This window comes from Mytilus edulis, chromosome 8, assembly GCF_963676685.1.
Source record: "Mytilus edulis chromosome 8, xbMytEdul2.2, whole genome shotgun sequence".
Taxonomy (NCBI): Eukaryota; Metazoa; Mollusca; class Bivalvia; order Mytilida; family Mytilidae; genus Mytilus; species Mytilus edulis.
The window spans coordinates 48,391,192-48,413,484 of NC_092351.1; the positions used below are offsets into that span (position 1 = coordinate 48,391,192).

Consider the following 22,293-nt stretch of genomic DNA (forward strand, 5'->3'; position numbering starts at 1 on the left):
CGACATTTTCCTCTAGCTAAACAACCCTTGTGAAATAAAAGTATTTAGTTTGTGTTCTGTGTTTTTATGCTGTTGAGTGTAGAAAATACTTTGTATAAATCAACTGTTAAATAACCACATGATTTAGTCAATTCTATATTCATTGTACATGTTTTCAAGCAGTCTGTGACATTTAGTGGTAGCCCGAAACCCAGTCTTGTAAAAATCTCATGGGACTTGTGCAGATGAGAATTGGTGGTTGTCTGATCGGTCAATTCATCTGAAATCCTTTTCGAAAGTGTAGCCGGTATTTAATTGAGTCAATGAAAAAAGTTACAAAATTGTCGTCGACCTTGTTTCCATCCATTCACTGACAAATTCGAGAACGAGGCTCGACATGTGCTTTCAATAAAATCAATCAATAAATGCCAATGGTTACTTTCTAACGGCATGGAATAGTCAAAATTGTGACTAAGTGTGGAAATACGAAGATAGATAGATACAAATTATGTCAGCAATAACTGTGCCATTTTCAGTCAATGATAACGAATTGCGTTCAAATGAACTACAATTACCTAAAAAAAAAAAAAAAAAAAGCGTTGACAAGATCAAGCTGAAATATTAAATTGCTTGAATATTAACCCGAAAAATGTCAGTCGTCATATTCCGCTGATCTCCGTCTAATCTCCGATTGCTACATTAACATCGATAAGCTATAGGCCGCTAGAGGGCGCAGAATTATTCGAGTTACTTGAATATAGTATAAATTTGTGCTACTGTCAAGCGCTCAGAAGAATTTTCAAAACCCGACTCCTATCAGGGCAAAGTTTCCGAAAATTTACGGTCGCCAAATTTTCAATTTTCTAATAGCCTAAATGGCGACCAGTAATGAATCTTTAATTGCCAATCAGCTTTTACAGTCGCCCAGTCGACCATTTCAGTACACTGAAATAATAGCCAGAGAGTAGACACTGAAATTGTTTTTACAACCACTCAAAAGGAAACTTAACTTTAATGATTGGCGCATAAATTTGGGCCATTGTTGTTTGATTTCATTTAGGTATTTGACTGCATTCCAAATGTGAAATCATTGAAATAGAAAACAAGAACTTTAATGTGATTAATGGTATAAAAGCATAATACATTGTCTTTCTGATAAGTTAGATCTTTGAATTCGATTGCAGTCAATTTATCAGGGGCGTGTTCACATTAAGTATTTGTAAGATTATTATGCATGGTCTCGACATGTTTATAAACCACAAAAACTGTACTTGTTACAGAATTTTGAGAAAAATCGAGAAAAATTTTGTACCGAAATATATTTAAGAATTGACTCACAAAATTATTTGATATGAGATAACCATCATAAATACTAGGATGACAATTAGTGTACTCCAGTTATGCAAGGTCAACTAACTAGTGTAATAGGATTTACTTACCCTTCCGTAGTATCGGAGTAAAAGCGGTTTTTATGTAGCTGCGGAACTGTAGGGTAGTTTTTGTGTTGTTAAGTTTGCCAAGTCACGATTCTTGAACTTAAGTTGATAAACTCAAAAGCATCTTTAACTTATTCATGCGGTCATTTAATGGAACACACCTTATTTTTTTTTCGGGGTTACATTTTGTTTTAAATTTAAAGTTAAAACCTTGTACTAAGTGTGTGTGTGTGCATTGCTCATTTGAGTTTTTTTTATGAGATTGGATTGCATTGGATGACTTGTACAAATAAAATGTGTGTATACCGTTACAAATTTTGACACCAAACCATTCAGCGATTCTTTGCTGATTATTTAGTGGAATAACATATTAGGTGTTTTGGCTTCAAGTCAGCAACTTAGCCAAACATAACCAAAGGCAATGTACATGTTAACATTTAGTTTTGAGCAACATATAAGTATGTTTACAACCTACTAGTTTTTAAGGTCCAGATCATCAGAAAAAAAATGTTGAAGAAATTTAACATAAATTATCAAAATTCTTTTTACCACTAGTTATCATTGTGTATACAAAAAATATAGACTAACACAAAAAATAATTTTAATTACCTTAGATATTGAAACTTATCTATTGTCTATTCTCGACTGCATAAAACTGTAGTTTAGTTACAACGGAATTGATACACATCTATTAAGATAATAAATAAATACAACGAATATACATCATATAGATAGTAACGAATAACTTTGAATCAGCAATTAAACTCTGACTTCTTTAGTAATCAGTAGAATCACCTTCCGTTCCAAATGGAAAATGGACATATAACAATTTCCGATCAAGAGACGAACGTCAAGCTTAAAGCGTACAAAAGACGATGGTACGTGTTGCTTTTGTTTTCGTTGTTTGCCTTTACACAAGGTGGTTTGTGGAATACATGGGGTCCCATTGCAGACTCGAGTGAAGATGCATTTTCACTTAAAGATGCCGATATTGCACTTTTTGCAAACTGGGGACCGATTTCGTACATCGTCGGTGCTTTTGCGTCGGCCTGGATGGTGGACAAGAAAGGTAATATCTTATTTACAATGTTTATATCTGTTATGTAACGCGTCGGTTGGAATACAGACGTAAATTAACGTCCGACGCCTCCTGATATGAGAATGCTAACTCAACACCAGAAACCCTTGAAATTCTCTTTGAGGAGTACAATTGAACAATTGCAATGTTAATCCTTCTTCCCAAGCTACCATCTTCCAATGTGACGATCCATTGTTTGTTGTTGGCATACATAGAACAAATCTACCTAATTTTAATTGTTATACACATACGCACTCTTGAATTCTTGTTATTAGTTGTTGAATGAATGAATCTTTATTGCAAAAGCATAGACATGCTATGGCAAAATTAACAACATGTATTACATAATATAAAACATGAATAAACAGCAGAGAACAATAGTATAATACAATGACATATACAGTTATGAGACTATATTAGACCGAATATTCCATGCAGCTTTTACATAATTACATAATTTGATCGTAAGAGACTTAATAGAAGCTTGTAGTAAATTTAATAAATATATAGCTATTGGATTAATAATAACTGCCAGTAACAGCCATAACTCTATGTAACATTAATATATTTTATCTTGTAATTTTTCATTAATAAATACTGTTTAAACTAACTGTCATAACTCTGTCTTTTTTGTTGTTAGGGAGGAATAAATACCCTGCCACGTTTAGTATGTGTTTTTGGTAGATGTCCTGATTTGTATATCGATCTGATGAGTTGAGCCTTTTCAACTGATATAACATATATTAAGGTATTAAGGATTTTTTTTTAGATACAAGGTGATCTCTAAATCACATGAATACGCATGCTGTACATTACAAACCGACCGTGCAAGGGCTGTATAGTCAGTTAAGGTCGTTAAAAACTTCCATTTGTTGTACATTACAAAATTAGAAAAGACACCCCTTTTTATTTCAGGTCTACGATTTAGCTGTCTGCTTTGTTCATTTTTGATTGTTATAGGAACTGGAATACGATGTATTACAAGTGAAATTAAATATGTCAAATGGTAAGAAATGATAAATAAATAATAGGAAGTCGATAGATAAAATGTAACAAATCAAAAGATATAAAATTAGATTAACATGCTTAAAGAAAAAATGATAGAAAATCTACAAATTGAATGTGAAACATAACAATTTAAAAAAGACATTACTATGCGTAAAACCCTTCATGGACAATTAGTTTAAAAAAAGGGGAAAAATAAGATGAAAATCTAATTAATAATGTTTTTTTTAAATTAAAAAGACGAGGTTATAGGCTTCATATTGCATGAATCACGCATGGAACGATCATATATTTTCAAGGAAACGGAAGTGCAAAATACATCTGTACTGAGTAAAGATGTATTTTGCACAGATGTATTTTGCACTTCCGTTTCCTTGAAAATATATGATGAGTACAGATGTACTTTGCACTTCCGTTTCCTTGAAAATATATAATCGTTCCATGCGTGATTCATGCAATGTGAAGCCATTATGTTTTTCAGACGAGATAACTTTGTCTGCTTCATTACGAAGAATTGTTAACATGAAAATGAGACCTGAATGCACTAAATAATTATAGTTTATATAAACAATATTTGTTGTTTTATATGTTTATTTTTATGTTGAAAAGTCAATCACGTTACTAAATAAGGCATAATCGTACTTTTAGTCTTCAAGGATGTGCTAAAAATACGAACTTGAATTGGTTTGACATGTGTAATACTCCTTAGCTAGTTTTTAGAAAAACGCAGATAAATTTATTGTTTTATTCTAAATCAATGCATGATTTCTTTTTATTGTAAGTGCATAAAACCCCATTATAAATTGTCATCGATTCTTTCTAGTACATGTATATTGCTTTTTTATTAATTGAAAACCAGCACAAGAAATAACCGAATGTATTTTGTCCTGTAGTCGTCTTTTGGTCTCTGTCGTATTGACTTCTTTTCTGCATTTCCTTTTATGCACACCTACCAATATCACTGTAAACAAATTTATTTTCAAGGACCATAAACATAGGTCAATCTTTAAATGGACTAGCTGGGCCGATTGCTATGGGTGGACCACCTCTTGTTTCTGCAACCTGGTTTCCACTGCACGAGAGGACTACGGCTACCAGTCTCGGATTCTGCATGAACCTTATAGGAATTGCAGTATCATTCTTGTTAGGTATTGTGATACTAACATGTAAATTCTAACTGGCTATCAAATTAGCTAAACTATAGTGCCACAAATTGATTTAGTTTATGTTATGTCTTCTAACGATTAAGCTTTCATTTGATTTAAAACAAAAGATATTAACATTACTTTAAAAGTTATACTGCTATAATATGCTGTTATATTTAAAAAAAAAAGATGTGATACGATTGTCATTGAGACAACTATCCACAAGAGACCAAATGACCACAGGCACTTGCCTCAGAATTGTTTTTGCTATATACATTTATATAATATATTAAGGTATATAGAACTTTTTTTTCTGAGACAAGTGCCTGTGCAAATGACACAGAAATTAACAGCTATAGGTCACCGTACGGCCTTTTTATGCCCCACCTACGATAGTAGAAGGGCATTATATTTTCTGGTCTGTGCGTCCTTCCATCTGTGCGTCTGTTCGTCCGTCCGTCCCATTTCAGGTTAAAGTTTTTGGTCAAGGTAGTTTTTGAAGAAGCTAAAGTCCAATCAACTTGAAACTTAGTACACATGTTCCTTATGATATGATCTTTCTAATTTTAAAAATAATTAATCTTTTGACCCCATTTTCATGGTCCACTGAACATAGAAATTAAAAGTGTGAGTTTCAGGTTAAAGTTTTTGGTCAAGGTAGTTTTCAATGAAGTTAAAGTCCAATCAACTTGAAACTTAGTACACATGTTCCCTTTTGGTTGGTCTTTTTACTTTTCAGGCCAAATTAGATTTTTTACCCAATTTCACGGTCCATTGAACATGGAAAATGATAATGCGAGTGGGGCATCCGTGTACTTTGGACACATTCTTGTTAATAATTTATTTTACTTGTAATATCTCTGTTAATCACTGAAAATTGTCAAATTGCGTCTTTTACACTCCTTTATTAAATGATGAAAAATTAAATAACATTAAATGATGAGCAGGTTCCGTAATGAAAGCTATAAAATAAATAAAATGTGGTATAATTTGCAATTGGACAACTATCCGACAGTGTCAAAATGACGCGGATTTAAACATTAAGCAAACTATAGGTTACTGTTTGGTTTAACAATGAATAAAACCCATACCTTAAATTCAGCGATACAAGGCACCGACACGACAAAATGTGAAACTAATAAAGAAAAGAACCAACGGTCAGATTTATGACAAAATTATTATGGATGTTCTTTAGTAAATTGATATTCATTAAAAATAATCCACTATTCAAATTTGATACTTGTGGTAAAATCAATGAAATCTTGTTATGATATTAATTAACATTTAAAAATGATGCTTTATTTCAAAATATATTTTCAAATCACTTATTTGCAATAAGTGTTTTGTAGACATAAACTTTTAACATAATATTCCGGTAAAATTAAATTCTAAATGAAGGGTCGATTTAAAAAAAAATTGTGTCTATGAATATGCTTTTCCAAGTTAATCAATTTTACAGCACTAATACGATTGTTGATAAATATCTCTTTTAGGTCCATATATTGTTTCAAACACGTCGTTTAAGGAGACAGCAAACAGGTATTAGCCAATGAATTTCACAGCCAAATAGCTTCATTTTAAGTTTCTCTACAAAAAATAGACCTTGTATTGTATTAATAGTTATAGTTATTGATTCAATGACCTATCTTTTTTTACTTGGTTAAATATTCCTTAAAAATAATTTTAAGGAGAATATATTGGAAAGAATGTTAAGCATACTGCAGCCCGAAATGATATGCTTTTTACATATATTTGCTGTTGCTTTTCTATCATTAAGATAGCTAATTTGAAACCTTTTCCCAGCAATTGGAGTATTTGACACTTTCTTTTGTGGTATCCCCGTCCACCCTAAAATAAAATAATAATAAAAAAAACTCCAAATAAACGTGTTGTATGTTTACTTTTTGCTGTATATATAAGTAATCTGTCTGATATTTTTTATAGGAATTACACAGATAATACGACAGAATCAATGAATATAACCATGCGTAATTCTGATATAATAGATGAAAACAGAGAGACGGAACAAGGACAAATAATGCTCTTGATGTACATTGGTAAGCGGTATATTTTACTGAAGAACATTCTCATCAAATTAGACTCGTTGTTCTATGTGCGTCATTTTAAAGATTTTATATTAAAAATAGTATCTTAAAATTTTGGTTATGATTTTAAAGCTATATTTTAAGCACTGTTGTAGATTTGTGGCTTTCTTAAAGATTTAAAACAATCAATTAACATTCTAAATTTCTACTTTCCAACTCTTCACTCCAGTCCAGTTTTTTCAGTATTATTCCTTATTATATTGTATTTTTCCATTTTATTTTCGTTTGTAGTATGTATTATATGCATTCCTACTATGTTTTCCCGTCATTGTCTTATGTACTTTGTGTTTATATTTTTATAGAGAGGGGACGTCACTAATGTTGTTATAACTTGTGTCCAATCCCTTTTGCTACTTTTGCAAATAAAATATGTTTAAACTAAACTTAAAAAATGGTCTCGGGTGAAACTGATGATTGATTTTTTCTTATAAAAAAACACAAATTGTTTGAAATCTATTTAATGTGCTTAATAGTTATCAAAAGTACCAGGGTTATAATTTAGTACGCCAGACGCGCGTTTCGTCTACATAAGACTCATCAGTGACGCTCAGATCAAAATAGTTATAAAACCAAAACAAGTACAACGTTGAAGAGCACTGAGGACCCAAAATTCCAAAAAGGTTGTGCCAAATACGGCTAATGTAATCTTTTCTTGGGATAAGAAAATCCTTAGTTTTTTTCGAAAAATTCAAAGTTTTGTAACAGGAAATTTATGAAAATGACCATATGATTGATATTCATGTCAACACCACAGTGTTGACTACTGGGCTGGTGATACCCTCGAGGACGAAACGTCCACCAGCAGTACTAAATTTACCCTACACCTGTTTTCCTGAATACAATATCCAATCTTTATTAGATTAAATTGGAATTAATATAAATGTGTGTAACGTTTATTATTCATTGCAGAATGTGGTTGGGCTGTGTTTTTATTTTTGCTGATGTTATTATATTTTCCTGCAAAACCGACATTACCCCCATCTAAGACTGCTGGTATAAAACGAATTGCCTTCAAAACCGGCATAAAAGCCATTTTTAGGTAATATTTTGCACAATGAAATACTTGAGTTTTTTTTCTCAGGTCAGTGTCTTTCCCATTAACCTTTAAACTGTGAATTTCTCATAGTTTAAAAATCAACGTTTAGCATTACATAAAACCAACTTGAATTTCAATAGCCAACTCGACTATCTTAGCTTTCACAACGAGATTATAAGTAAACTATTTTCCCTCAAAAAACAGTTCGCGAGGATAGAAATGCAATTTAATGCGAAACAAATCCGATCATTTGTTTAATGTTTCAGTTGTTTTTTTAAGAGCGTTGATGAATATGAATCTTCATTGTTCATAATAATTGCACATACCAAAATCAGTTGTCAATAGACTATTCCTATACATTAAATCAATACTGTTGGTTGGTTGAATGTAAATAAGTATTTAACATTTAAATTAGACCTATTAAAATAAGATGAGTATAATTGCGCCAATATGACAACAATCCAGTACAGACAAAATGAATTAAAAGTTGACAACTATAGGTCATCGTACGACTTCAGCAATCAGCAAACCAAATATCTTTGAGTCAGCTAGAAATTGGCCCGAAATGAAAAGTTAAAACAAAATCAAACGTACAAACTAATGACCTGATTTATGTACAAATCCATGAATGAAAAACAAATATGATTTACCACTGAATTACATGCTACAGACTTGGGAAGGACACATACAGAATGTGACGGGTTAAACATGTTTACGGGTGCCATGTAGTTAGTATTTTGTACCATCTATTAGGGTCAGTTCCAATTCTACTGTTGAATTTCAACCGTCGATATGCCTGTTTGCGTTCACTTTTTTTCTTCCTTTTGTCGATGTATCCCTACATTTGCTTCTTAGTTATGTAAACACATTCTCAGTTTAACATATTTTATATTTCAGATCAAAACCGTTTTGGTTGATATCGTTGATCTATAGTATCTCTTTAGGCGTGTTCAATGTTTGGCAAGGCGTCCTTGATGTCAACTTAAAAGCACACGGGTTCAGTCAGGTAAGAACATATTATAGCATGTAGATCGTGAATTTCTAACATCCCTTCCATAGAACGTAGATCATAAACTGCTTTCTACCCTGCCATAGCATATGTTTATTCCTGTCAATCATCCCGGAATCGTTGAGGTGAAAGACCTTAAATGACCCAAGATTCCATGTGCATTTGAAACTCTATAATTAGATGGAGAATAGCTTAATGTCCGGAATATCTCTTTCATACTATGCACGTGCCTATCGAAGAAAAAATTTGCTTCACAATATGAAATAGCGTCCTTCTATCTAAACAGAATAACAAAGATGAGTTCTGCCACGTGTATCTCTTCTAAATAAGGAACAACCAATAAGAGTAGCACATGCAGACACGAGCTTCTTTACACGAATAAACCACGCCTAAATAATATGTAAGCTAACATTAAGTATTTTAGAAAAGTCGTATGTTTATCTGTAATTTTTCTGTCAATGTTGTTGTCCTGTTTTAGAATTCCCTCATGGTATTATATCACTTCTTTAACCTGTCATTATCGTCCTGAACATGTATAACATATTTGCCACTGGGCATTAAGCTAACAAAAAAACAACCTAGTTATGAAACTAGTCGGTTTGTTTGCGGGATTTATACATACACAACCACGTCCGCTCTGTATTTCAGATATAAAACATGTACAAGACAGTCACTCTTATTTGACGATAATGTTATTTTATTCTTTCCTACTAAATATGATTTTTTGGTGAACTTCTTATGACGAGTGAGGGTTTACTTTATACAATTACTAGTGGAACTCTTATTGTAATTTGCTGTTTATTTAACGTTTATTAACAAATAGTTCACGCATATTTATTTCCAGAACATAATGACAAATAACAATTTAAACTAGTAGGCTCTGCAAAATTTTGCAACTGGGCTTAAAAAATATTTTTAGAACAACCAGAAAATGAAGGTTTTTATAAGGCAAAATTATTGATAGTAATCTGATCGTGATAGGCCACTTAAATAATTTTTGCAATACTTCATTTACGAACAAAGTATGAAACTCTCTCTAAAAAAAGAAACGGTTCTCTGATTTAGCTTTTATACCTAAACATATGTTGCTGAATATTTTTACATCCAAAATAGTCAAACAGATACACTTATCATAATTGGTTTCACTGTCAAGCGGGAGAGGTTAAGCCAACCGTGAAGGCTATTGATTTTTACTGTTTTTGCTATTTCCATTACATATTAGATTTGTTTTCTTTTTACATTAGGTATATATGTTACACTCCCAAACGTGTCTATCCTTCACAAATGTATCCGTTATATTCAATTTTCCCCAAACGTGTCCGATTTCATAACCCCCAAACGTGTCCGATAATTGTTATTCGCCAAAACGGGTCCACTATTAACGCCAGAACGTCGCACGTCTTTTAGCACAAATACATGCATAGGCGTACCAAATCAATAACGTGTACGGCAATTCTATGATTGGAGACACAGTTTAGGAAGTGGTTATTTGTAGTTTGTTAAATGCCAGTTGATAATGATTAGCATAAACAATATTGCAAATTCAATCTGTAACATATAAATTGACTTTTGACTGAAATTTATTATTGTCCAGTTGCAAGTATTTCATGCGCATTTAGAGCAAACAATTATACAATTCTTGTACTGTTGAAATAATTGTTTACTATGTAAATTATTTTGTACTATCAAACTCCGTTGATGCCTTTTATATTCATCCAAATATTGCATGGCTTTTTTTCCAGTAGAATTGACTTCCCTTCTTTTAACAGTTCTGATATTTTAAAAGCTCTTAAAAATATAAACTGGTTATCACGTTTTTCAATAACTTTTACGTTTCCAATATCACTAAAAACACACGAACAAGAGACATAACGTCCAGTGCCAAATATTTCATACATTATTTGAACGATATCATGTTGGCAATAAATGCATTTGTCATTTCGGGGCCTTTAAAGCTGACTATGCGGTATGGTCTTTGCTCATTGTTAAAATACGTATGGTTACCTATACTAGTAACTGTTAGTTTATGTGTCATTTTGGTCTGTTGTGGAGAGTTGTCTCATTAGTAATCTTCTTTTTTATACTAGATTGGGCCTAAGTTTTTACGGTTATTCGGAATTAACACTTGTTGGAATTTTTATCTAAAAAAGTTAAAAGTTAGTAAAAACGATTTTTTTTATGACTTTAGTAAGAAATGAACAGAGAATTGGACATTCTCCTTACACGAGGTATCTGATTTATTATCTACAATTTAACTGAACATTTTCATCCAACATAGCAGAACGAACGCCCTCACTTTTTTCAGGTTATACTGCCGGTTTAGAAAAAAAGACCTAAAGTTATTTTTCTATTTTTTTAATGAAATAGTATAGGTGTAATACCACCATTGATTTTCCCCTATTAGTCTGTTAAATTTGCACTTTTCAAAAATCTGTGCAGAATTTATCTTTGTTTCAAATAAAGGAATACTTGGCATGAGTAAAGTTTTATCCTGTCCAGTTCTATAGAAAAATTTTCACATAACATTTCGTTGCATATAAGAAAATAACCATCATTGGAAGTTAACCAATCAAATTTCTCCCCTTATTCTATCTGTGTACAAGGTTTAGTCACCATGTAACCTCAAGATTACAAAATTTTCTATAGAAATCACAAATAAAAAATAATGGTGTTTTGAAATACCCAAGACATATGTTTATGACACAGAAATAGTTTTACTGCAATAAAATGTAGGATTAATTACCTACAACGGTCAAATTCAAGGGAATATCTTTTTCGACCTACTTTCGTATACAACCGGATGTGACGTACCATGATTTGGTGGTATTACACCTATAAAAAGTATACGTTAATGAAACAAATAACCAAATAATCCACGTATTTATTGTATTGACACGAATGATAATTCCAGTAAAAGAAAGAATAAAATATGGACACATATGGGGGATTGAACACGTTTGGATGCTTATACAAATAACACGCTAGCGGCTTTGCCGCTGTTTTACGCGTAGACAAGTTTTGCAGTTCAGTGACGTCGATGTGGACACGTTTGGGGGAATCCGACACGTTTTGGGGAAGGTCACATTTCTGAGTGTTACATATATACATTTGATTTTATCACCTGGTATTAAGTATATGTGAAACCTTTCTTTGTCAAAATGGTTTGGGGTATGAATAGTAAAATGTGAGGCTAATTGTCGAAGAATTTGATCATACTCCATTTAACTTTGCCGAGGTGGACTGAAAACACAACTTTTATTACTGTACAAATAGTTCTTTTTATATTATAAAATTACAGAGGATGAACATATATTCTCCAAAAAGTATGTGCCATAGAAACTCTTGTGGATTAAATACACAAACATTTTGATATTATTATGTCGAACAGAATGTGAACGAAAGGCTTTTCATTTCTTTTTATTTAAAGCTGACGAAAAATAAATCTTTCACATTTAGAACCATCAACCCTGACACCTGACTATCTATTTATAATGTAAGCTAAATAAGAACATTACACTTGTTATCCAGTTTGGTAAATAATTTTAACTTTTGTATATGTACATTGTATTTGCAGGAAGAAGCTGGGTGGTTGGGATTTTCATCTATAATAGCTGGATGTATCTCCAGTGTTATAATATCGAGGTAAATAAAGCAATTATAGTTGAAAAGAACTATTTTAAGTCAGTATTTATTTGATATAGAATAACGAAATATGGTATGATTGCCAATTAGACAACTATCCGAAAAGTAAGATAATAAAAAATACCGAACTCCGAGAACAATTCAAAATGGCACTATTAAATTTTTTAAAGCTCAAACACATTAAATGAATGGAAACCGACTGTCATATTCTTGATTGGTTACAAGAATTTCCTTAGGTAGAAAATGGTGGGTTATGATTACTAGTACCTTGTTTATAGCAAGCGGAGTTTGAATGACGTGCATGTAAGTAATTTAAAGTCACAGTATACTATTTATTTTAAAACAAATACTTACAGTAAGCAATCAGAACGGTTGTTTCTAGTTAGGATAATTACTTAAAATTTATGAAATTATCGAAGTTTGATGTCTTTGGAATGACATATCGTACTCGGTCTTGACAATTCATACAATGTCGTCCGGATGGATCAAAGCGCTTAACATCAACAGACACTTAAACTCACATTCTACTGTTTGTCTATTTTTTTCAACTAATATACTTATGCATGCATCAGATTCTTTTCAATATATCTGTATAAGATTCTTTTTAAAAGATATGTATTTCAATTCTTTTGATTGGATTTGTATTATAGATTCTTTTAATGGATTTGTATTTAATTCTGTTCAAAAAGTTGTTGTTAATGTCGATATCTTAAGTTTTAATTCATACGAATGTGGAATTTGTCAATGAACTTGAAAAAAGAAAAAAACGTATTTACAACAGCTTAAGATGAAGATCAATAAAAATGGTTCTTTTAATTTTTAAATACTTTCTATATTGCTTCGTCTAAAGCAAAGTACAATGATGTGACCAAACTAGTACACAAAAGGATGAGAAGGACAATACTTTAAAAGGTTTAGGATGGTTTTTGTCGAGCCTGCAACTTTTGTTGCAGAAAGCTCGACATAGGGATAGTGGTCCGGCGGCGGCGGCGGTGTTAGCTCACTTCTTAAAAGCTTTATATTTTAGAAGATGGAAGACCTGGATGCTTCATACTTTGTATATAGATGCCTCATGTTACGAAGTTTCCGTCAGTCACATGTCCAATGTACTTGACCTCATTTTCATGGTTCAGTGACCACTTGAAAAAAAAGTTCAGATTTTTTGTAATGTTGAATTCTCTCTTATTATAAGTAATAGGATAACTATATTTGGTGTGTGCGTACCTTGCAAGGCCCTCATGCCCCTCAGACAGTTTTCACTTGACCTCGACCTCATTTCATGGATCAGTGAACAAGGTTAAGTTTTGGTTGTCAAGTCCATATCTCAGATACTATAAGCAATAGGGCTAGTATATTCGATGTATGGAAGGACTGTAAGGTGTACATGTCCAACTGGCAGGTGTCATTTGACCTTGACCTCATTTTCATGGTTCAGTGGTTATAGTTAAGTTTTTGTGTTTTGGTCTGTTTTTCTCATATTTTATGCAATAGGTCTACTATATTTGTTGTATGGAATAATTGTAAGGTGAACATGTCTAGCGGACAGATGTCATCTGACCTTGACCTCATTTTCATGGTTCAGTGACAAAGTTAAGTTTTTTGAGTTTTGATCTTTTTATCTGATACTATACGCCATAGGTCAACTATATTTAGTGTATGGAAATATTTTATGATTTATATATTAGTCGCGCAGGTTTTATTTGACCTTGACCTCATTTTCACGGTTCATTGCTCAGTCTTAAGTTTTTGTGTTTTGGTCTATTTTTCTTAAACTATAAGTATTAGGTCAACTATATTTGTTTTATGGAAGCATTGTTAGCTGTACATGTCAGCCTGACATGGTTCGTCTGACCTTGACCTCATTTTCATGGTTCATTGGTCTTTGTTTAGTTATCTTGGTTAATGTAACGTTTATGTGACAGTTGTAATAAAGCTTTATACTTAGGACTATCAACATAATATCAATGATTAGTAAAGAAGGCGAGACATTTCAGTGTGTGCACTCTTGTGTTACAGAAACATTTGTAAAGAAATACAGTTTTTAAATTGGGGAATCCAATCCAATCCAATCACCGTTTATGGACAAAATCCTCATAAGAACGGGGAAATAACTAATAGATATAGGCCGAAGTACTGTGGAATTAAAAGTACTTTCACAGAAAATTGTTTTCCAACGGTTTCTGTTTTATATAAATATTTCCCAAATGAAATTATCATCATGTAAATTGCATATTCGACGCTTACTGTGTTGCAGAGGGTTACAGTTATTTTTATTGGAAAAGTAACCGAAACCATATTTTGGTCACTATCATGACTATCGAATATTGGTTAATCAAGAGTATAGAAAGAAAAATTTCATACAAATGTAGATATAAAATGTATGAGTTAAATTTTGACGGCCTTGTCCTGGCATATTTTATTTTGTAAGAACTCCGTAAACTTTGCGGATGGTTGAATTTGTGTTTCAGTGCATGAGTTATAATGTAAGAAGATTGCGGGATTTTCTCGATTTGGCAAAGACCTATTGGTGGCCTTTAACTGTTTTCTGCCCTTTGGCCAGGTTATCGTCTCATTAACACATTCCCGATTTCCAATTTTAAACCTTACATTTTAGAAGAAATTTGAATTTTCGACAAATTCTTTGAAAATCGTTTGTGGACCTATAAGGCAATATTGTATTCATGTTCAAGAGAACTTATTAACAATTCATACAATAGGTAGGTCCTGTAATACAGGCAGTCCGGAATAAAATCTGGGAAATTTGGATTGCCACTGGCAAATCAAAATATTTCATTTGGAACACTTTCTCTCTTAACCGGTTTAATGAAGGCAATTGGCGCAAAATTAATTAACTAGGATAACGTTCAAACTTTCATCAAAGATGAAGCCATAAGGACGTATAAAACAAATAAAATTTCACAGATGAATATCAAATGAAAGACGAAAATCATTTATATATGTGTATTTCTGTAGTTCTAAATTTCAATTTATTTTCTAGATTCGCTGATATTTTCAACAAACACTTGCGCATGTTCCTCATCTGTATTTATATTGGAAGTTTTATCGGATTTTTATGGTTCACACTTCTAGTCAACGACATCCTTCCGAATTCGACAGGTAAAAATCAAATTAATTGCATGTTGAAAACATGCTTCTTCCTTTTTAGTCAATTAAACAATTACTATATTCATCAAAAAGCCTTTCTTTTAAGCTAATACATTAGATACTTCATCGATATGCTGATGTAATGTCCGGATAACCAGAAGAATATAACAGCGATCAGATTCTGTTAGGTCTAATCGATATGTGAATATTTCCTTGCTTCGCAATAGTTGTGACCGGATAGCTTAATCATGAATGTGGCACTGAACAGGGTTTTTGTCTGTGTCACAACTATTGAATTTGTGCAGAAGTTACAAGATAACCCAAAACCTGTTTCAGAAAGGAAAAAAAAATATCTAATAATAATAAATTAAAACGAATGCGTTACAAATCCCTACACACATTTGCCACAACACAAGCAAAGTTAGAGTGCTTAATTGCCTCTCTACATCTTAAAGCTACACATAGTCTTCAAAACAGAGCACAAGTTGAAAATCGTACTTTAGCCGTAATTACACTTGTAATTTTGTCTATCGATCAGATTATAAAGATAACTAGAATGCGACCCCCTCCCCCCGAGTCTATTTTATTTGGGGATGATTTTTTAAGAAAATTGCAATGTGCTAATAAAAATATACATAGCGAATTATAGGTTAAGAAAGACCCGACTTGATCAAATGTGAAACAATTTAGACGTACACTTCAACGTCCTGATTGATAATAATAACAATTATTATTGAAGAATAAACGTATAAACAAATACAATCTGTTTTCTGATATGAATAATACATTTTAAAAGAGGTGAGTTATATTTAAGGATGTTTGCGACTGTTTACAAATAACAAGCTTTTATTACATTTGTACCCTTTTTCTTAAAAAAAATGTTAGAAAATAACAAGGATTCTATAGCAATTTCGAATATGGTTTTTCCAACTACATGTCATACAATTATGAAAAAGCGTAGGGATTAGCGGGGAAAATATTTTAATGCTAAACCAGAGGATTCTGAATTTCTGGCAAAATTTAAAAAAAAACAAGAAGAACAAACATCCTTAAGACAAGATGGAAGGTCGATTTCAATCTTGGTTATGTTGATATAAAGTTGACAGTCTGACTTAAAATGTCTTTTTCCTAATAGTTTACTACCTTCTATATTTTTCAGTATCCCTGTATGTTGCAATAATTCTCGGAACAATATGCTTACAAGCAGCGTCACCATTATATTTTGAAATGGCCTGTGAAGTGTGTTATCCAGTGTCAGAAGGTCTAACTAACGTGCTTCTAACAACCATGTGTAATGTTGGTAGTTTTATATTTTTGCTATTGCAGATGATTCCAAGTATAGGTAATTTAAACATATTCCTTAATTACACGATCTTATCCCGGTGTCATACGAATTTAATATCTATATTTTGCTTAACGTAGTTGAGTATTTATTCATCTTGCATAGCTAAACAATACTGCCCGACTAAAGAAGTCATAGTGACCATATTTTAAAACCTCAGTTAAATCTTGGTCATATTATTGTCGACATTTGATAGCTAATTAACAAACAATCATTAACAAAATGTATCTTTAAGAAGCATGACATGCATTAGAGTTAAATCTATTCGTAGTGAAAAAAAATTCAAAATTTACTGTGTACTCTGATTTCTCAAATTGTGTCTTTCAGGAACAGATTGGGAGAATTGGTGCCTATTAAGTGTAATATGTGTCTGCATCCCATTAATGTTTATGTTCAAGGACAGCTACAATCGATCAATTATTGACGAAAAAACAGAAGAAAGCATAATTGCAGAGAGAAAGAAATATTAGAAATGCATTTTTAAAAACATCATACAGTTGTTGGAATTTTTTTTAAAGTTCTATTATTATATATTTCGATGCAATATTTAAAGATATATATTAATTTCACACTTATTTCCATTTTCAAGTAAACATGCCCATATACTATTTTTTTTTATATAGATAGAGAAGTCCAAGTTAAATTGAAAAAATTGAAAGTTCATAAATGCCTTAAGGTGGTACCCAACACTTTCACTAAAATTAATTTGGCTCGTTTAATTTTCATAAAATTTTGTCAAAGTATTTACTTTGACACTTTAACAAAAATATAAAAATTAAATTTTTTTTGAACCAACCGTTTTGCCAGAAAAATTACACAAGTTATATAGCAATTTGACAAACACCAATTTTGATCATTGAGAACCTTAATATTCCTTTTACAACACAACGTAATTAAAACGTTTAGCTGACTTTACAGAGTTATCTCCCTGTAGTATTAGGTACCACCTAAAGAAATTAGGTGTTAAACTATATCAACCAACGAAACGAAATAAAAACAAGTGTTATAATTCTGTTAAGGCACATAATGGTGGACAAACCCAGTTTTTTTGTAGCTAGCTGAGTCTCCCACTTGTATATTCTTTGTTTATAATTTTAGTTAATTGCTATAATTGCTAAATGAAGGAAAAAACCCAACCCAAAACAGCACTATGTAAGTAAAAAACATACTCTATTTACATTACCCCTTATAACTCTAGTTATATTATCGAAACATGTGTCATTAATAGTGACAAAGCACTGTTGAAATAAAGTGAAATTTATTGGACATAAATGAAATGATTGATTGAATGGTGTTTAATGTCACATTGATCACTATTATGCTATTTCGGGGCGGTAAGTTTTAAATGGTCGAGAAAGCCGAAAAGAACCACCGATCTTCGGTATGAGAATAGATAATCCTGCTGCGGGATTCGAACTCACAACCTTAAAGTTGACATGTTAGTGATACAGTAGTTCGATCACTCGGCCCTGTATTTGTCGTTTTCGACTTTGTTTCGTATTGTTGTGTTCTAGTCGATCATAGTTTTATAATTAGTATTGTTACACCAATTTCCTATTTTCTAGTTAAACTGATGATGTAATTGATTATTTGACAAGTAAACGATCCATTTATTGTTTCTACAAATCCAATGCTATAGTGTCTATACATGACAATATATGTAATTTCATTTGCAATTAGCTATTACAACGTACCATACGTAAGATTCTCTACAGAAGGGAAAGGAGTAAATAGATCATGCGCATTGATTTCGAAAGATAGATGTACAGGAATATTATTTGGGACGTCAACATCTGGATAATTCTGATGCCGGCATTCCAAGATATCACTAGCAAATCAAGTTTTCAATAGGATACGTGCATCTAGAAAAATGCGAAAGTTTACCACTTGTAGGTGTTTCAGCATTAATTCACATTTAAGTAGATGTCATGATGCATTGAAAAAATCAACAGTCGAGACGAATTTTAATTTTATTAACAGATATTAACATTGAAACAACGTTAAGGCTTTACAAAAAGCCAAAGTAAACATTGAATATTGAATGAAGTAGGTAAAAAATAAAAAAAAATTAAAAAAAAAAAATCCGATCCAATTAGCATTTAACACAACAAAACTATTATTTCTATATTATTTCGGGGAGGTCATTTGAATACTTATTCGTGAGAATTTAATATTTGTGTTGAGAATCAATTAATCCTTATGTTACTACAGCATTTTTCAATAATCTAAACCGTTTTTACATAATCACAATAAAATTATCAGCTACTGAAAATAAAAGATATGATACAGGAAGGAAACACTTCCTATATCGACTTGTATGATAAAAGTAAATGTTACGTTTAAATCGTACCTAGAACATTGTGTTATGTTTTCATCAATGAATAAAATAAAAAAAAATCATTCTTCACTTCTTCAGTTCTGACGAAATTCAAGCTATGCATTGCTACCGTGTTTTCTTTAGAAATATCGCTTTATCAGCTTTTGTTAACCATTAGTTCGATACGTTTTAGCTTTCGATTATGCCATTTTATTAGGGCTTTTCGTTTTGAATTTTCTCAGAGTTCAGTTTTTTTTTGTGATTTTACTTTTTAACTAAAAAAAGTCATTAATGTAAAACACCACTTTAATTGACAGATTCGATTCCTCGTCGATGTTCGCAATTCAGATAAATCGAATTCATCCAAAAACAAATTCACGGATTGTGATGGCAACAATCTATACGTATGAGATCGGTTGCTATGTCACTTAAACCTCACGTCTGTTTTAATTGATATTTTAAAAAATAAATTATAACATTATTAATGAAAGCTGTTTATTTGCATTTCCTTCAAAATGCAATTCAAAAAAAGTAATTGATATGCAGATTATAATGAGTATAATGTTTGATAGGAAATACTGTGAAAAAGAAACCGAGTGTAATGTACTCAAACTAGGTACATCATGTACATGCATCCTCAATTAAAAAGAGTGTTGATAAAGAGACATTATCCAGTTCCGAGGATACTATTAAGCGATTATTATTATTAGGCATTTCTATTGCTATTTCTTAAAAAAAAATGTAAAACAAAATAGAAATTGGAGTAATCATTTTATTTTTTACCAGTTGCTTCTTTATATTGAGTGTGGGCATTTCAAAAACTTTGCATACATATATACATATATATATATTTGCGGGACGGCTGCAGTGCAGGCGATTTGGTGTCACGATATCACAGTAGCATGGGTTCGAATCCCGGCGAGGGAAGAACCACAAATTTGCGAAAGCAAGTTTACAGATCTAACATGGTTGGGTTGATGTTTAGACGAGTTATATATATATATATATATATATATATGATATACCAAACTTCCTTAGAACTCAGTTGCAAAAGGTAAGCAACTAACTTCCAAATTCAACACTTTAATCTATGGAAAATGTGGAAATGAGGTGAGAAATTGCCAAAGAGATAATCAAATTCATAATTGGTTAACGGACTGACAATGACATGGCTACCCCCTCCCAGAAAAACGACAAAAAGACAAGTAAACTTTTAGTGACAGTGCAACAACAACAAAAACTAAAACACAGAATAAAGACAAAAAGATACCTAAAGTTTAAGTTGAATTATATATTTGAGGTTATAGCATCATTATAAGCCAAACACGAACTGACAGTGACAAGGACAAAATCTAAAAACACCCATAAGAGTTAAAGTCAAATCTAGATTAAGTCAAACGTCGATGCTGGACTAGTCATATGTTTTTGCTATATTTATAGAAAACGCTTAAAAAGATTCATGAAATCAGATATTCTTTCATTGAGTACATCTGTTGACAAAATTTGGAGAGAAAAATCAAAAGATTCAAAGAGAACATAAAAAAGTATCCACACAAACACTCAACTTTATGGGAAAGGTAAAAATATGACAAAACCGAATGCTCGACTTACTTGACCAAAGGTACGAATGGAAAACAATTGTCATATTCCAGACTTGGTTCAGGCCTTTTATCAAAGAAAAGGATGGGTGCAACACCCTGGTTTGTCGCAAGCTTAATTTCCCACTTGAATTAGAGGTGTTTATAGTTGTTATATTGACACTATAGACTATATAGAGAAAACCACCGACTTTCTTTTCGATAGAAAAAATGACAATCCTACTCAATTAAGATTTGAATCGAAAGCACCAGGACGAGTGGGGAAAGGCGAATATGGATTTTAGGATTTGCTACAAATAACACACGCAACAAGCGGTTTTGTTTTTACGGTTTTAAATTTTATCTTTTAAGAGTTGCAAAGACTATCTGTTTAAACGTTCAGTGGTATTGGTTCATATACATTTGATATATATATATATATGTATCCATTTCTTTTTAAATTGACCAACATTTAGTATACAATATGGAGTCATTGTCATGTCCGTTTTGAAGAAAGTCATTGTCTGTAACCATATGGCATTTCTGTAGCTGGTCGTTGTAATCAAAGCCCACACAAGAATCAGACACAATACATCTGAAAGCACACTTTAATTCCGTTAGGTTGTACACGGTAACGCCTGTATTAGTGAAAGTTTTTCCTGCAGATCCGCAAAACTTTGTATCATATGCGATATCTGAAATGAAAGATTTAGTCATCTACGATGTAACCTAAGATGCTATTATTATTTAAAAAAAAATCATTGAACTTATAGTAATGTTGTTTTTTTTTCCAAGATTTTTTTACTGCATTACCTAAAATATATGAAACTACCGATACTTCCGATAATACTATGTATGCTTGATACCTACATCTGTTGCTTGATATTGCATTTAAATTGATAATAAATGACTAACTTATAAATGCATTTTTTTGTTATTGCTCCATTTTTCTTTAAGCAGTTATACAAAAACGTATGCCTTCCGCTCTGTTTTACCATTGGATTATATTTAGTAATGAGAATGAGTGGGACATTCTTTGTCCTATCGGCCTTCAATAAGGTTGTTTTTCTGCTTGTGGTATCTTTAACGTTTCTAATTACATTCTCTGTTTTATTTTTACAGTATCCTCTTTCAACTAACTTATCTTGTAAGTTAGTTAAATGTCTATCTAACTCATTGATGTCACTATTATTTCTAATATGACGTATAGATTCACACACTGTAATACTTGTGAATGTGTGTTTCGGATGTGCACTAGTGATTGGTAAATATTGATACGTTTCAGTATTTTTAATATGTGATTTAACATCAAGGATGTTATTACTATGGAATCTTTCACCTTTGTACACTTCGGTATCTAAATAGGTCATACTAGAACTAGACACCTGAAATGTGAATTTAAGTAGAGGGTCAATTTTGTTCGCTATGTTAAAGAAATCTTCAACCTGTTTTAATGTTCCTGTGAAGACCATAAAGCCGTCATCTCTGTATTGACAGTGTAATTTTATGTTTTAAAC

At 31.8% G+C, this 22,293-nt stretch overlaps 1 protein-coding gene across 1 annotated transcript; it reads left to right on the forward strand.

Moving 5' to 3' along the window:
- The first annotated feature begins 1,854 nt into the window (after positions 1-1,854).
- Positions 1,855-17,451, forward strand: LOC139485783 (solute carrier family 49 member 4-like). Its single transcript, XM_071270430.1, has 11 exons — positions 1,855-2,484; positions 3,409-3,499; positions 4,483-4,646; positions 6,137-6,182; positions 6,588-6,700; positions 7,658-7,787; positions 8,682-8,790; positions 12,368-12,435; positions 15,434-15,552; positions 16,700-16,882; positions 17,210-17,451. Exons 1-11 carry the CDS (start codon positions 2,223-2,225, stop codon positions 17,350-17,352), a joined length of 1,428 nt encoding a protein of 475 aa, XP_071126531.1. The 5' UTR covers positions 1,855-2,222; the 3' UTR covers positions 17,353-17,451.
- Positions 17,452-22,293: the final 4,842 nt, after the last annotated feature.